The sequence below is a fragment of the Odontesthes bonariensis genome, chromosome 14 (assembly GCF_027942865.1).
Source record: "Odontesthes bonariensis isolate fOdoBon6 chromosome 14, fOdoBon6.hap1, whole genome shotgun sequence".
In the NCBI taxonomy this organism is placed as follows: domain Eukaryota; kingdom Metazoa; phylum Chordata; class Actinopteri; order Atheriniformes; family Atherinopsidae; genus Odontesthes; species Odontesthes bonariensis.
Window position 1 is genome coordinate 22,501,421 of NC_134519.1, and position 18,083 is coordinate 22,519,503.

At 42.2% G+C, this 18,083-nt stretch overlaps 1 protein-coding gene across 1 annotated transcript; it reads left to right on the top strand.

Moving 5' to 3' along the window:
* The first annotated feature begins 2,271 nt into the window (after positions 1 to 2,271).
* On the top strand, positions 2,272 to 18,044 carry cbarpa (CACN subunit beta associated regulatory protein a). Its single transcript, XM_075483608.1, has 11 exons — positions 2,272 to 2,362; positions 2,608 to 2,791; positions 5,244 to 5,315; positions 9,241 to 9,386; positions 9,551 to 9,612; positions 9,720 to 9,882; positions 9,973 to 10,153; positions 10,254 to 10,397; positions 13,496 to 13,694; positions 13,805 to 13,997; positions 14,077 to 18,044. The coding sequence occupies exons 3-11, from the start codon at positions 5,268 to 5,270 to the stop codon at positions 15,944 to 15,946; spliced, it is 3,006 nt and encodes a 1,001-aa protein (XP_075339723.1). The 5' UTR covers positions 2,272 to 2,362; positions 2,608 to 2,791; positions 5,244 to 5,267; the 3' UTR covers positions 15,947 to 18,044.
* The last annotated feature ends 39 nt before the right edge of the window (positions 18,045 to 18,083 follow it).

Below are 18,083 nucleotides of genomic sequence, written 5' to 3' on the forward strand. Positions count from 1 at the left end.
ATTTAATGACTGTCTGTCTCTGATACCAAGAACAAGAATTCCTCTAGTCTAATTTTAGGAGAGAGACTGCCACATATGGAGCATCTTGTCCTCAGACAGTGACGTATACAGAGGAATGTACAATACACATGTGGCTTCAGTGTGCATAAATAGGCTCTGGCCAAATATCCCAGAAAATTTTGGAACAGCTTAGCGGGTCATAACAGGGGAGTCTGTCAGTATCTCGGTTTGCCACATGCATTGGTTCGAAACAACTTTTATAAGCATTAGACTTGTGTTCTCTCACTCTCAGCAAAACTACTTCATGAGGAAAAGATTACGGAATGAAATAAAGTGAATCTTTTTAGAGTCTGCCCATGTAAGATAACCAAACACTGCTCTCCTTTCTGTGGTGCAGTCCAGCCATCGGGTTTACACCTAAACAAGACAAAACGTGACACTTAAATATTCACCAAAGGGAGGAGTGCTGTTAGGATTGGGAATACATTGCACTATGAAACATGCTTTTTTCCCCCCTTTTTTTTTGTCCTCAGCATATATTTGAGCCTCTAAAGGTGTCCGCTGGCAGGAGTTGATTGCTCACCAGATTGCAAACAGGAGCTGGCCCAAACTCTTCTGTGCATCTAACTCAGTATCATCAGCTTGCATCTGAAAACCTGCAGCACTGAGGGAGTCTGGCAAATAAAAATAGAATGATCCGGGAGAAGTGATCCTTTTATCTGGGCCTCATAGACATGTAGCGAGTGATCAAAAGTGTTCCAGAAATGAGCTGTAATGTAAGATTGATTTCCTCAGAAGACATGATGACCAAAACCTTTTTAGAGAAGAAATAAGATGAATCAACAAACTTGGTGCTGCATTTTACTGTATTAAATTATCTAGTGAATAACTAGATTTAGGTCATTTAGTTGCTCTGAACTAATTCCCATGTGTTGCTATTTCTGTCAGTCAGTCTGTCCCAAAGTTTTCACTTGACATTTTTGCACAGAAGCTGAAAATAGTTTGTTCAGATGTTGAATTATCATTATAAATTAAGTATCATGTAGACACAGAGGAGTCCACTTTCCATATTCTGAAGTCGCTCCGCTGAGGGAGTTGACTTACTATTCTATGATGTGCATCTATTTCAGTATCATCCGCTTGCATCTGAAAACCTGCAGCACCGATGGAGTCAGGCAAACAAAAGGTAAGTGAGACAGGGAAAGATAACCTGTAGAAATCTTGTTTGTACTTTTTTAGGAAAAATCTTTAGTCACTATTAACAACAACAGTGCTACGGAGGTAACATATTTACAGTCAGTGCTAAAAACGTTTCCACAAAGATGTCATTATAGATGGATCATAAAACATAATAACAGGAGGTTAAATTAGATCAGAACGTTCAAGGCTGCATCCTGGAAGTGACACTTGAGCCTCTTTGATATAAACGGTGCTGCTTGTGCAGCTCAGTACATCACTCAGAGTGCACAGCGCAGAGGCTGAGACTGCAAATTATGTTTCTGGATACAAATGAAGCTGAAAAATTGTATGATGCAAATTCATAGGGCGCAAACAAAATAATCTAAATGGGACAATAAAACCATTCAAACTGTAATTACCATTTACAATCCTAAAGTTTGTTACGTTAGTGTGTTTATCAACAATCAGTGAGACCAATGAACAAACCTGGTGGTGTGTCTGGAGTGTGTGTTCATGATCATATCCGTGTGTTCACACACACTGACATGATCATTCATCAAGAAAAACAGGGTCAGAGCAGCATGTGAAATGCTCTCACAGCAGCTGTAAATTCTTCTTATTATGTTGTAACTTTGATGAAGAATAGCAAAACAGACTGGATCTGACTTGGGAAACCTCCATGCAGAACCTCTGGGCTGTCTTTAGCTGGAGAACAACAGAGCAATGCTGCCACCACGTGGATAAGTCTGAGATTACAAAAGCGTTTACCGCACCCGCCCGTCTGTCCGTGCATCAATCTCCCTACAAGGATAAAAAGGCAGATCACAGTAAACTGAAAATATTCAAACATATCTGTATTGGTTATGTTGGCCTACATTTCTAAGCCGATGCCAATAACAGTTTGATAACTGATCCACCTTTTCTGTCAGCTTCTGTCATTCATGAGCGACTGAATGAAGGCGGATTTTCTCCTCCATCTCACATCATCACAACCACCACCACCACCACCACCACCACCATCATCATCATCAGCACTGGTCACGTGGCACATTGGGAGCGGGCGGTGGGTGTGTCTAATCGCGTGTAGTTCATTCATAACTACAGTCTTTATTTGAAGCCCAAATTAAAGTATGCAGACGGGGCAGGCTGCCTGTGGACCGCTTCAAACTGAGTCTACAACCGGGTGAGTCACATTTTTTAACCCGAGTGGATAACCTGAGTAGTTCGCACGGGTCTTCAAGCGTGCTCACGGCACAGCTTACTGTGGTACTATTTATTATGTAAGGTATGGGATAGGTGACAGAGCAGAGTCTAGAAAATCGCAGCATGGGATTTATTGGGAAGTGTTTGACGCTCAGGGACCGGAGCACCCCTCGGTCCGGCACATGAAGGCTCCTGTGTGACCAGTCGTGATTTATAACCTCGCAGGGTGAGAGCAGGCGACGCAGAGACATGGGGCAGCCCTGATCGGCGGACTTTCGAAGGAGACAAGAAGATGCTGCTGATGCTGAGGCTGAGGCTGCCGCTGCCGAGCGCCGCCGGCTGCAGCGGATCGCTGTAGTCACTCTGCACAGAGAGGATAGAAGCTCCTTCAACACCGCCCGTATAGACCGTAAGACACAGCACATCTGGGGCACTTCGTCACACACTCACACGTCTGGGTGATATGCAGTAATCCCCCTCACCACCTTCCTCCATCTCCTACTGATGATATTTAAAACGATGAAGACACCATCAGCATCAATGAAGTGCCATGAACTTATGTTGAAAGTGTGTCTGTTTGAGACGCCTCAGTCATTTTTCTAAGTGATAAACTGATGTGCAAATATAACATGCCATTAAACCCATGGACACCAACAGGAGCAGGCATGCACACTTGAAATATTTTCCGACCTGTGCTTTGAATTTTTAATTTGATTTAATGCCCATAAAATAATGACAAAAAATGTGATATTATTATACAGTACCATTATTGCTGCTGTTATATCAATAGCAATTGTGGAATATTTGGAATATCTTAGATAAAAGAAAAAAGATAGGACTAACATACTGTGGGACATATTTTAATCTCTGCAAATGTCATGCATTCTGCAAATCACCGGGTTTGGACATTTATTTTTACGTTAGTGGATTTAACTTCGATGCTCTAAGAAACTTGGTTTGACTGTCACGATTAAGTCTAGCTGAGGTTCACTGTCTGTTCTGATAAAAAAAAAAAATAGATAAAAAAAAAATCCCAAAAAGCTCAATAAATCATGGAATTCATCAATAGACATTTATGAATGCAATTCTGTGATAATGTTATTCCGGACTGCTTTTGACTAAAATTGTGTCTGCTAATGTGTTAGAGAGCGCATACAAATCAAATAAAAGCAGACAGGCTCTAAAATCCCAGTATTTTCATTGACAATCTGTTCTGTTACTTTGTAATCAGAGGAAGAGTGAAACCCCTGCACACAAACAAATGTTGGGACAAAATGACCCACTGGCACTGACTGTGTGTAAAGCTTCAATGAAGATGATTCAACAGAACAAGGATTCACATGCATGTGCAGTGGTGTGTGTGATTTTTCTTTCTATTCAGAGCTTCGGCCGCATCATCATTACCTTGAGCTGCTGGTTTGTCTGAGATATTACATAAAATATGACTCTCACAGCGAGGGAATGTGCAGCGGCGTTAGCAGCATGAGAGAGGAATACAATCATGGACTGATGTTACACAAGCTGCTCTGCTGTTTCATATGCGTTACTGCAGAATGCTCACTTTAGAGATGGAGCTGGGAGATTATAGTGCCATAATAGTGCCAAAAATCTTTGTACAAAGAGGAGTCTAATGCACAGGAATCAACCCAGAGAACAGTTAAAGTGAGGTTTTGGGTATGTTAAAGGGGCATTACACCTAACTGACATAAGAAGACCAGCTGATCACTCAGTGGTTGTATAGGCTTTAACAACATTTTTATAATCTTTTCTTTAGCGCCGATGGGAGCTTTTTACAGCCTCAAAAGCCAGAGATGTATAATCTGATGTCAAAACTGCATAAGAGAGCTTGCATCATAAACTGGGCATTTGACGTGTGTGGAGTTTTAACACATGTGAAAGTCAAAGCTAAAATTCTGGATATCTTAGCCTTGGCAGCATCAAACACTGCAGCTGGGATTTTAAATATATATTGAACTCTTAAAGCCATATATTATGTTTCATCTACCTTTTTTTTTTTCTTTCATGAGTCATTTCTTAGCAGTTAAGCAAAATAAGCTGCTGCTGAGGATGTTAAAACCCAGAAACATAAGATTTCAGGGTCTGTGCCAGACAAATCACTTGCTGTGTTTGACACCTATACTCACACCTATACTGCTACTTGTCTGTAATTTATCTAAATAACTTCTGCCAAGTGCTTAGTTTAGCACATCAAGCAAACATCCAACACTGAATGAGCAGCTGAGTCCTTTACGGCAATTTTTACCAAACAGAGCAGACTGTGCCTATTGGGGGGTTGCCTTAAAGGAACTAAAACAGAGAATTTCAGACTAAAAGGGATAAAAGGTGCTGCATTAATCTATTAATTTAGAAAAGCAAGGGTTGTTTTTATTTGAATTTTTGCACATTCAAATATGTAAACCCATTTTTGTACACTGGAAAAAATGATCATTTTTCAAATGAAAATAATATGGGATCTTTAAAACAGCTGAGAACTAGTGTTTTGGTTTGAGCTCTTATTTCTGTTGTGGAACATTACACATTTAATGAGATGGTTAGTATTTACAGCACCTGATGGAATATCAAAAATACACTACAGTACCCCTGTTTATCATTGTGCAGGAACATGTTACCCAGTAAAATTGGATGTGTTCACATTGTTGTCAGGAACAGAGCAGTGACCATGTCTTAAAAAACGAATTAGTGAGTTCAGTTGCGGTCTTTTGATTGCATTTGTTGACTAAGAGAGAAACTGAGTTCCATGTTATTCACCAAATCATTTTCACTTTGAATTTGCTGGATCCAACACAGAAGTGCTATTGATGCCGAGCTGTCTGACTCTTCACTTTCCTCATCCTCTGCAGGGCTCACTCACATTGACCTGGACCATGAGCAATGATCTGCCTGTTCTGACAAGTCTGACTGAGAACTCCACTGTGAGTAGTGATATGAATCCTCACTCTATCAACACATACTGTCCACACCTTCAGCTGGTGTCTGTAGTCTGGTTCATGCCGGCTCTGCTTGAAGAATGTTTCACAACTCTGAATGATGACTGTGAATGATACTGTTCAACCAAAATGGGAAGCCCAAGAAAATGCATGTTGAGATAACAACACAATGTGCCAGTCGTAAGCGTTATAGATTGAGAGATGATGGTAATCAGCATGATCAGTAGCCAAAGAAGGGCTGATTTTAAAAACAAAAAAAGGACTGATTGTGCGGCTGGTTGTGATTATCAGTCAGTTAAAGCTGTCTGTGCCGTTTGCCTCTACAGACTGTGTTGGAAACATGGCCTGAAGATCAGTGAGAGGCTTCGCTGCTCCGGCTGATTGATGGTGCTGTTCTTCTTGTTTGGCTGAGCTTGTAAAAACAGCGGATTTTTTTTTTAAGTCCCAAACGCTCTGATGCTCATACATGTGTTACTGTGGTATATCAGACACACATACATACAGCCTCCAAGATCTACTTTGTGTCTCAAGTGGCTTCAGCTTAATGTAGCCGCTACTGCGGCATCTATGAATATGAAATATATACGATTTCTGTTCGACAGGGTGCTCAGTTTGACTCATTCAGGCCTGAAGCGGGTTTGAGGCTGAGTGAAAAAAAAAAGCCTCTTTTCAGCTATGTGAAAACACTCATTTTCAGACTTGTCTGATTTTACAAGCAGGAAACGACAGCCTTTTCTGTTCAGCAGCACGCTCACCTCCATGTAGTGACTTGCTGCACTTAAATGTAACGTGTGATTGAAGCTGACACAGACTGATTGATGTCACAAAGTTGGTGGCCTTTCAGAAGATGCTTTTGATTAACTCTAAAAGCAGAGTCACCATGAAATCTGCAGTTTTTGATTCTTCCCTATGAACTGATTGAGGGCTGTCTACAGTTGCAACTCTTTTTATTCTTGCTTTTCTCTGCTGTATGTTGGATTAAAAAGGATATTTTAGGAGTTTGGCATTTTCGGGGCATACAAACAGACAGACGGGCTCCAGTATGCTTCTGGTCTTTGCAGCTCCTATTGAAGTCATTATATAAAAAAAAGTTGGTTTGTGCTCCAGGGGGAGCTTCTGCACTTTTGCTTCTGCTCTAAAGCTTTTTTTGCAAAGATTCTCATTAACATCTTCATAACACCAAATCCAATTAATAAATATTCCATCTGTGATGGTGTAAATATTCCAATTATTTGACCACCCCGTTCTGAAACTGGCATCGGAAGAGGAGCCAGGAAAGTCTTATGTGGGGATTGCTCATGTGCATCGGCATCCTCCTCCTCCTCCTCCTCCGATTTCCATTTTTAGCCTGTGGAGGCCTCATTTCCCTCTCATTGAGAAGAGCTGAGAAATTGAATTAAGGGTCTCGATGACGTTTCGATTAGCATCCCCAGCCGCGCTCAGCCCAGACTGAGAGTATTTATCAGAAGAGAGCAGTCGTAGTTGTCAATGCGAGTGTGTGAGTGAGCAGACAGGACGTAAATGACTGTGCATCTGGGTAAAAGTCCCTGTGAGGATGCAGGGACTTAAGAGAGTGTTTGAGCGTTAATTCCACTCATTAAATATTACAGCACTTAGCTATCAGTGTAATGCCACCAAGAGATTCTTCTCTGCCCACTGCGAAGCTCGGAGAGAGAGAGAGAAAAAACAGTCCCAGCAGAATGAAATGCAGCCACTGCGTTCTCAGCAGCAAAACATGACGACAGAGATATGTCGGCTTGTGCCTTGTTAAAGGAGAGAGTTATGAGCTGCACCAATGCCATGCGAATACAAGGAAAGGAAATTAAATTGATGCTCTGCAAGCCAAGCATAAGAGGGCACAGACAGGATCAGGGTTAGATTGAGAAAGCTGGTGTTTGTGCTGAAATAGTTGATATTCAGATAAAAAGATAGGGCTTTTTCCATATTTTGTGTAATTTTTCCAACTTTTACAATTTTTCATGATCCATCAATCAGTGTTTGAGTGTAGATTTTTTTTACTTGCTGCTGGGAATAAAGGTTTGGCAGCATATTTGGTTGTTTAACGTAACTGTTTTATCAAAAATATCCACAGAAAAAGAAAGCAGGTCAGAAACAGAAAACCAGAGCTCTGCCCCATCCCACGCACAGCTGGTAACAGGATTACAATGTGTAATTTAGTAAAACCTCTGCCCTGACAGACTCAAGTGTAGTTCACTCATTGTGCGGATAGACTGGGAGTCCAGCGACTCCAGCGTTCAGTGTCGCCCCCGTTAAAGATTTGAGCGGTGACTTCCTGGCACATATTTACTTCTCATGGGCAACTATTTTCTTCTCTCTTTTAGAGTTAGTTTGAAAATCAACAGCTCACGGTAAATGTTAAGGTTCACTCAAAACAGGAAGCGCACAATCGATACAGAGATTATTCACACGAATACTTCTCATCTTTCTTTAAAACAAAAATCTTTGGTTTGCACATGAACATACATAGATAATAAAATCACTCTCACCCTTAAATTGTTTTGATCCCTTAGGTGACACTTTACAACGTATCAGTTTTGCTCTACATAACTGGAATACAATCATATTTACAGAAAGGTTGGGATCTTGTGTAAAATATAAATGAGAACTGAATTCAAGGATGTGCAAAGCATCTAACTCTGAACTGATGTTGTAAAATATATAGATCTACATTTTGTCATTGGGATAAAGGCAACAAAAGTTGAATGTGTCACAGTTAATTAGATTAATTAGCAAATAGGCAACAGGTCAGTATCATGACTGGGTACAAACAGAGCATTCCAGAGAGGACATGAAGATGAACAGGGGTTCCTCACTCTGTGTGGACAAACAGTGAAACTGGAAAGAATTTTGTCATCTACAGTAAATATTGTTATAATACAGAAGAAGATATTCTGTAAGTCCAAGCACAGGTTCAGGACACTTCTGTAAACAGCTGTCAGTGAACAGACTTAACTTTTGCATCCACAAATCCAAGTTCAAACTCTGCATAGAAAAAGCTAACAAAATTCAAACATAATATAATATAATATAATATAATATAATATATGAATTTGGAATTCCATTGGGAAATCATAGATACTGCATCCTCCGAATCAAAGAGGAGACAAACCACCCATCTGTTTATCAGCACAGAGTTGAAAAGCCAGCATCCTTGATGGTTTGGGAGTAAACTCTGCATAAATGAAGGGATCAATCATGCTGAATGATGCAACATATAGGTGCAACATCTGTTTTTTTCTCTTGGAGCAACATATGCAGCCTTCCAGATTACTTCTTTTTTTAGATAAGTTATACTAATTTCAGCAAGGTGGTGCCAAACCACAAACCGCACGTGTGCAACAGTATGGCTCCACAGTAAAAGAGTCTGGGCGCTAAATCAGCCTACATGTAGTCCAGAACCGTTCCCCATTAAACAACAGCTACCAAACAAAGACATTCAACAAGAAAGGCCCTGAACTGTACCTGAAATCTTGTATCAACCAAGAATGGGAAAACATTTAAATAGATAGAAAGCATCTAAATTTTAGAAACAGTGTTTCATTTGATCAAGAAATGCAGCTTATCAAAATGTCAAAACATGGAAACCTCTTGCCGCCTGGCTGTTTGCACTTATATTACGAATTTGTATGTGTCAATATGTCTGTCTTCTTCTTATTGATTAATTGTAGTGCCCCCATGTGGTCCGAAAAAAAATGCAGCTTTTACGCTAAAGGACAGAAATTAGGATCCAAATGTAGAGATATGCAGAGTGACCCTTGTCAGACTTTACAATGCATGTGGTCATATCTGATTGTTGGACTTGTCTACAATGCTTTAGTTTTGCAACATAAAACAAATATTTTACCATACAGTACAAGAGCTTCAAATGACCCTTCTTTCATGCCCTCAGGATGTGCCCGTGTCGGCCGGCCAGGTGGAGAACTATGTGCTGCTTTTGGTGCTACTGAGTGTTTTCGCTGGGGGGACGCTGGTCTTGCTCTCCCTGCTGCTCCTCTTCTGTCACCGCTGCTGCTTGGGTGGACGACGCTACTCCAGGTGGGTGCAGGTCCAGGTTTGCATGGAAAGACATGGGAGTGCAGGGGCCACTGGAATGAAGACTGCTCCAGGTTTAAAGTGTGTGGGACAGGGAATGAAAAGCTGCAATGTTACAGGGCACTTTTGAAAGAGCAGAAAGAGTATCAATAATTTCTTATTTTCAGAGCGAGCGATGACCCTGAGAAGACGAACACCACCTATGCTGAGGATTCTCAGCCCACACAAGGTCAGAACTGTTTTTCTTTTCAAGTTCATAATATAGTCTGGTCTAGTATCATCACCATCTCAATTATTTCTCTCTGTTGATGTGTCCTTGTCATCTTTGTCGCTCAGAAATCACAATTCGTCTGGATGAATCAGACGCTCTCTCAGCGTCAAGCTGTCACGATGGAGAGTCAGAGCGATTTGTCTCCACTGGGTCTACTGGACGAAGAGTCTCCTTCAATGAATCTGCACTTTACGAACAGGAGAAAACGACTCAGGACAAAGGACGCAGGTATAGTTCCATCGAGCTAAGGAAAATTTTCACATTATCTTTTGCCTGAGTTTGATGGACTCAGATCAGATGATTACTCTTTGGCCTCAGGTACACTCTGACCGAAGGAGACTTCCACCACCTGAAAAAGGCCCGACTGACCCACCTTAACCTGCCTCCAGCCCCATGTGACTTGAAAATACTCACCATCATGGAGTGTGACTCAACAGAGAGCAGCACCATCAACATCAGTGAGACAGCAGCATCCAAACTGCCCCTCACCATCTATCAGGTAACTTAACAACATGGAATTTATATCAGAAATGTGGTGCATTCAACCACTGTTGCAGTCTGAGTGAGTCTGAAACAAAACTGGTTCCATTCATCTCCAGCCTTTGGAGAGAAGAGTCCCCGACTGGATGGGACAGAGTCTGAGCGGGGGACTTCCAGGAGACCCACACCACTCCATCGTCCTGGACCATGGATGCAGGCAGTCTTCACCAGCCTTAAAAACACAGCACACATGGTCCCAGACAGTAAGTCTGGCCTTCCTTTCTTTGATTTTATATGATTTTATGTAGCAATAACAACAATAACAGATGGCAATGTCAGTCAGTTAGTTGTTTAGTTAATCAGAGCTTTACCAAATTAATTCCCTTTGAATTCTTTAATGCTCACATTAAAGCTTCAAGAGGATGAATCTTAAGTTTGATAACAGACAAAGAACAGTGAGCGCTGCACCTGCTGAACGTCTGCATTCTGGGAAGCGTCAGAGACAGTTTCATAACCTCGTCAGCATGTAGCAGATGTCGTCCTTTTTTTTGTTTACTCATTCTCTTTGTTTTGTTCTCAGACATAATTTCCACTGACGTACTTTTTCAAAATAGTTGTGAATAATATCTGACATTTTTTACAATGCTTTACTTCTTACTGTGGCCTTGAGATGCAAAACACCACACGGCTGGACAAAACACAACAACAAAGCTAAAAAGACATCAAAATGTCAGAAATGCAGAGACACAGACACACACACACACACACACACACACACACACACACAACAGCAATAACACTTCAGAGCAAATGAGGATAACACAAAACACAACTGTTCAGAGAAGAAATTAATGAATTAAACATCACAACAAAAAAGTAACAGACAAAAAGCGACAATATTACAGAAAGCAAGAACAAAAGGAGAAACATTTCAGAAATCCATAATTTTAGAAAACACAACAAAACTGAAAAAACATTATTACAAAAGATATATATATAAATATTAAAAAAAACTTAAAACCAAAAATACACTATGATTAAAACAAAATGCAAACACATATGAAACAAAAAAAAAAATTCACCCTCACAAACACCAGGAGCCTGTTCTACAAAGCAGGGTCAACATAGCCAGGGCATCTTTAGGTGTTCTGGCTTCACAAACCTTATAAATGGATATCTTGCTTTTGCCTGAAACATCTCTAATAAAGCCTATTTGGTCTTTGACTCTTGTAGGAATGAGAAAAAGACTCTCTCTCCATCTATTTTTTGTTTTCATTTTCAAAGAGAAGTTATTGGTTGAGAAGCAGTGCTTTTATGTGCGTTGAGCTTTAATCTCAAACCCTAACATGCCCTGAAGCAGGTTGGGTTTCCAGTGGAGGTTGCCACAGTCATACCACCTGATAAAAGGAGAACCAGCTTCATAATACTTTAGAATTTAAAACAATACAACCTAGGATGAACAACAACAACATATATAGACAAATCACCAGGTGTCATTTATATAGAATAACTAAACCAATATGCAGGAGCAGCGTGTGAAGACCTGAATACATCCCGTGATTTGATAGCCTGAAGAACCACCTTCAGCAGTAACTTGAAGTAGTTGTTTTCTGTATGATGTTTTCAATCCCTGTAATGGACTGGTGACCTGTCCCGGGTGTGCCTGCCCCTGCCTCTCGCCCAATCACAGGCAGGATAGGCTCTGGCCCCTCCCTGACCCTGATGGATGGATGATGTTTTCAATCTCTTCTTTAGAATGTTGTGTCAGTCCATTCGGCTTGCAGCATTAGTTTATGCATGGCTTTATTAAAGTCCCCCCCCAGCATTTCAATCAGATCGAGGTCTGGACTTTGAATGGGTCGCTCCAACAACTTGATTCTTTTTCAGCCATTCTGTCGTAGATTTGCTGCTGATTTGAGATCATTCTTCAGTTTCATGACCCAATTTCAGCCAAGCTTTAGCTGTCAGTCTCATTGACGCACCACCACTGTGCGTCAATGAGAGAAATTAGCAGTTGGTATGAGATGTTTGTACTGATATACTGTGTTTGGTTTGAAATAAACCTGCTGCTGTGCATTATGACCACACAAGTACACTTTGGTCTCGTCTGTTCCAGAAGTCTTGTGGTTTGTTCGGATAAAAACCCAAACTGCGCTGCCAAGATGTTTTAAAACCAAACACTGCAAAAAAAGCCATGCGTGCTCAATGTTTTAATTGCATTATTATGAACTTTAACATTAAATATGCTTAATGAAGCCTGTAGAGTCTGAGATGTAATTTGTATTTTTTTGCAAACAGTATAGGCTGAAGTGTATCAAAAGCATTGGAGAAATCAAAGAACATGATCCTCACGGTGATGTGTGCTTTGTCCAGATGAGAGTGGGCTCACAGAAGCAGGTAGATGATGGCATCTTCAACACCAACCCCAGGATGATAAGCAAACTGTAGTGAGTCTTGAAAGGCGCTCCATTACTTAGGTGAGCCAATAACAGTCTCAGCAGGACTTTCATGATGTGGGATGTTATGGTAACTGGTCTGTAATAGTTAAGGGCAGACGGATGAGATCTTTTTTTGGGTACCGGAGCAAAGCAGGACGTTTCATTGCTGATGTCTTTCCCCCTTTGCATCATTACAAACCACACCTGTAATTTAACTGCCAAAATTTCTGCTTTTGTGGAAGTGCTCACATTTTTTGATGGTCATTTAATAAAGGACAACTGTTTAGCAACACCTTGTTAACTCCGATGGAAACACTAAAGGTGTACCTAGTTTTTCATATACTGCCACTGCTTTTTGGCTTAGTTTTTGTAATATGTCATGAAGTGTTGTTAATCTTAGGTTGAATTTACCTAATTTCAAGACCTAGTAAGCACCAGATGATCTTTTGCTATGCCCTGATATGTAAAACCTTAGAATTAAGACAGTGTACTTTCTTTTTTGTGACTAAACATTTCAGCAAACACTTGCTCTGTTGTATTCTTTTGTTGTTGTTGTTGTTGTCATATTTCTGTATAAAATAACATTCTAATTATGATAAAGTGTTGATACTTTCTCAAAAATGCTGTCAAACTGAAATCTTAGTATTCATGCCATTTAGCCAGAAAAATATTTACACAGGCAATTTCTGTGGTGCAGATTCATCCTCTTGTATCATACGTAACCAGCGAGAAGCAGCTGCCACAGGCTAAAACCTACTGATGCACAGTGACATCAGTCATTGCTGGAACTGAGTGACAAAATGACAAACTGCTGTCCCCCGTGGGCTTTGCCTCTACCCGTCACGATTCATCTCAGTGTTTCTCCTTCCTTAATGTGTCATCGCTTCCTTCCATCCTTTCTCTCCCTTCATCTCCTCTGTCAGATGGAGGCTCTCGGGGACAGGGGAGAGGCTGAGAGTGAAAGGGGACTAAGAGGACAGCCCACACAAACTCAGGCGCAGACTTCAGTCCTACATTTCTTCTCTAAACTGCGGCGGCACGCCAGTCTGGAGGGGGCTGGGCCTTACTTTAAAAGGTGGAAGTTTGATAGCAGTCACCGGGCTGCCAGTCTGGATGCCAAAGGTTCGTATAGATGCCATGAATCAATGAGTCCTTTTTGATACATGGAAAATGTCTAGCTTAGAAAAAAAGAGCAATAGAGTAACATGAAGATGTGTATGAATTTCCACCAGGGTCCCCGAAGAGGAGACCCTTCCAGAGACAGAGAGCAGCAAGTGAAACCACCGAGCACACTGAAGATGACTCCTCTCCTCTCCCAGATGACGCCTTTAAATCTTTCCCACACACTCCCATCCAGACCAGCGGCCTCCAGTCCCTCTCTGCGGAGTCTCTCTCTCATCCTGCATCCTCTGTCTTCCTCAGAAGGTATATCCCTGCCCTTAACTCAATTACATACATCATGTCATTTTCTAAATCACTAACTGAGTGCTCTCCATCTGTGTAGGCCAAATCTGGAAGCCATGGTGGAGATAGGTGGTAGCATCAGCTCCAGGAAAGAGGAACTCTGCTTGCCATCAGATCCCAAGCAAAGCCAAGATGAGGCCACAGTCAAAGGAACAGGAGTGGAAGAAGAGACCATGTTCGGAACAGTTATAAGAAGAGAAGCAGCGCGAGACGAGCGAGAATCTTCAGAGAACGATGACTTGTTTGGGACAGAACAAGAAGCTGACATGCAGGAAAAGTTTGAGGACACATTAAAGAAGACCACAGGCACAAAAATAGACAGAGGCACAGCAGATGTGGAGAAAAAGAATGAAGCAGAGGTGGATGATGGAGATGAGGTGGTGTTGGGAGCTGAGGCAAGACAAAGGACTGATTCAGGCTCATCTCTGTCCTTCATGACACGCCAGGAGAGCTTGGAGGCCCCGCCTTCCCTGTACAGAGACATTTGGAGCTTGCGAGCTTCTCTGGAGCAATATGCCTCCTCAGACCAGAGCAGCACCGATCGAGAGTCCATCCGCAGTGATGCAGACAGCGTCTCATCCGTTGGGGGTGTAGGGGCTCGTTCTGCCCTTGACAGCTGCCTGTCACAAGACCTGGATGATGAGCCTGAAGGAGAAGGGGACGGGGATGGGTTGGAGGGGGGAACCAGAGGGGCCTCAGGTGTGGATAGTGAGGTGGGAAGTGGAGCTGGAGGAGAGGGGGAGGGAGGAAACAGGAAGCTTCTTCAAATGGACAGCGGCTATGCCTCCATCGAAGCGCCATCAAAGGCCCCTGAAGAGATGCGGCTCTTTGGGACTCCCGGAGCACCTCGGGGGAAGACAGCATCTGAGAGAAGGCTGTTTTTCACCAGCTCTGGAAGAAAAGGTTCAGTGTGTGAGAGTGTCGAGGCCAGGCTGTTTCAAGAGGAGCTGGAGGACCAAATGGCGGACAGCACAGAGACAGTGGGAAAACTAAAGCAGAAATCTCAGAGTGGCAGCTTATCTCACACCCTCCAAGAACCCTATCAATTACTGAAATCCCTCCATCCTCAGAAACCCCTGGAATCCCAGTCTCTCATGTCTCCACTAATGAAACCAATCGCCCAGCCCTCCAGTCCTCACCGACCTCGTCTCCGCCGCCGTGACTACAGCATCGATGAAAAGACAGATGCTCTTTTTAATGAGTTCCTTCGTCACGACCCGCGCTTCGACCAGCAGGACTCTCCGCTGCGCTCCAGGCACAGATCCAGAGTTCACCTCCGGAAACAGTGGCAAAGACATAAGCAATACAGCGACCCCGGGTCAGTCTCTGGGGGAAGGTACTCTCCATCTTTGGAGAGGCAGAGGTTTACTCCATTAAAGAGGGGTGACAGTGCCGGTTATCCTCTGGACACCAGATATCACAGCACCCTCTCACGCATAGCGAGTGCTGCAGATGAAGAAGCCAGTGAGGTTGCCGCCTCTGAGGAGGCAGCTAAAGAGAGAGCAGAGGGGGAAGATCAGTCAAGCGAAGGAGCGGCCATCAAAACATGCGAGGGGGTCGACGCACCAACAAACGGTTCAAGCTGTGCAGACTACAGTGGTGACACAGACGGCTGCAAAGTCTCTCCGAACAAGGACACAGAAAGCACAACCAGTCAGTCTATGAGCACTGTGACTGCACAAATGAGCCACATGGATCCAAGAGTTGACAACAAGAACAACAACAGCAGTCAGGCTATCCTATCAGAGGTTTCCCTGCAGGCAGAGAGCAGTCTGACAGACAAGCTGATGGTGTCAGTAGAAGAGAGGCTTTACGGCGGCCTGAGGAGTGCAGAAAAACCCGAACAGGGAGGATCAGATCGTGCGCTCACTGCGTCTCACACAGCCTCACCTGGATTCAATCCCATATAACCTGTTAGCAATTCTTCATCACTTTTTTTCATATTCATGGTCTACAGACCGAAAGACCCACAGCAAATCAGCATCATCATGTGTTAAATACTGCATCAGATGTCCTCTACAGGACAGAACCTCCCTCTTGATGGCCAGTCTATTCCCACATATCCATTCGGATCTTAGCGGCCACTGTGACACCATGTGACATGCGATGCCCCTTTCTACCAGTAATCATTCTTCAAAATCAAACGCACTCATCCCATAGTTTTGAAGATGCAGACCATCATATTTTCAGACAATGAGTTTTGAGCATGCTACTGTAGGTCCAGACAATGTGTATGTTAATAGTTTTATCTTCAAAACAAAAAGCACTTTGATGGGAAGAAAGATAATGGTGTTGGTCACCCATTTCTCTCATTTAAATCCCCGTCCTCCTCAAGTGTCCTTCTCGTCTCAGTCGTTTTGAGAGTAAATGTGTGTCAGATCTGTTGTGTCTGCATTCAGCAATATAAAGAACAATGCTTCAGTGTTTAGTCCTCTCCTTTATGAACACTGTATCAGCAGGTCTGGAGATAACAGACCACGTCAAAATAAAATATGATGGGAAACAGCTGTGGAAATGCGGGCATTTAGCATTTTTGTACAGATATTTCATCCATACGCATCACAACTGAGGTGGTGGTTTCCAGGAGCTTCCGTGGACTTGAGTGGAGCGTTGCCGGGACTCGTCTGAGGCTGACAGATGACGGTTAAAGTGACTGACGCGGGATCCTCTCAGGCGTTTACACAGTTGGTCTACTGACAAAGAGTTGATGCTGTGACACGGAAGGGTTGAAACTGATTAGAGACGACATCCATCGTTCGCTGCAGAAAGTGAAAAACGGTGTCTTAAATAGAAGTACAAAGATGTTTTGTATTGATCCTGTCAACAAATCCCCTGAAAAAGACTAAAACCAACATTGAACTGATCCTGGTGAGACGTGTAGCCAAAGCTCGATAAAGCTAATACTTTTCAGTCTAAAGCTCCATTGTTTGGCTCCAAAAATAGCTGACACATTTTTGGACTGCGCAAAAAATGTGTCATTATTACAGCCGGTGACATTTATTTCTGTTTGGTCCTGCAGATATCATCCTATCGCCATAAATATCCGCTTGAGCACCAAATGTGTGTTAATCTTTTGCTGCTGACAAAGTGGCATTTCCCTTCAACAGAATTTCAACAGCCTGGTTAGATGTTTGGAAAAGTGACAGCTTAGAATACTTTCTCAATCTTTTTACTTAAACTTGTTTAAAAATGTCCGTCACCACTTACAGAAGCGTGGTGCTTTTTTGTTTGTTGTTGTTTTCTTTAAACAAGCATTCTTTTTAAGAGGTTTAAATTGCATTTCACAATCTGCTGCATGACTAAATGCTCAATAAAAAGCTCTGAATTAGCCCAGGTTTACAAAATATCCCAGGAGTCACGCATCCAAGTCGAATTCTGTGAATAGGGATAAATACATATTCATACTGACTGAAAAAGTTGCCTCAGACTAAAATGTCAATTTTGAGGTATGTAAATACAGGATTAATTTAAAATAAATAGTTAAATCGATGCCTTCAGCAGCCGCTGACAGATTGTTTTGCACCCCTCAGTTTACACCTAGGTATGCTACTTATTTGGATAACTGATGCTGCCTCATGTTGGACAAGCAGCAACTACAGAATGAGTTCCTCTTATAGGTTCTGACTATTTACTGCTGCATCTCTAATATGCAGTTGATATTAGGTTTTCAAGTCAAGAGTCACTGCCTATTGTTGTAATTCATGAAGGAGATTGTCACTGGGGTCAATGTGATGGTAAACCCAGCACAAACGCAAAAATACTTCTAGATTACTGTGTGTATCTTAGGGAATCCATGCCCTAGTCCTTATTCATGTAGCACCAACTGCTTGATTATTATAAAATAAAGAGCACAGGAAATTTGGATTTCTTGCAGCCTTGACAAAAGCCAGCCCTTATGGAACCGAGTGCGGCAAGTACAGCGTTTCTTTTTTTACTGTTGTAATGTGACTCATGTGAGCTGATGCACTGTGAAAATGTGGAAACAGCACAATCATAACCACGAGAACAAGAACCTGAAGTGTGTTTTCACATACTAATCATACTGCT

Bases quoted from the DNA above. Each gene is read 5' to 3' on its own strand.
- cbarpa (XM_075483608.1), top strand. From the start codon at position 5,268: ATGAGCAATGATCTGCCTGTTCTGACAAGTCTGACTGAGAACTCCACT. The intron at 10,398-13,495 runs GTAAGTCTGGCC...CTCCTCTGTCAG, and splicing joins AGCACACATGGTCCCAGACA to ATGGAGGCTCTCGGGGACAG. The intron at 13,695-13,804 runs GTTCGTATAGAT...AATTTCCACCAG, and splicing joins TGCCAGTCTGGATGCCAAAG to GGTCCCCGAAGAGGAGACCC.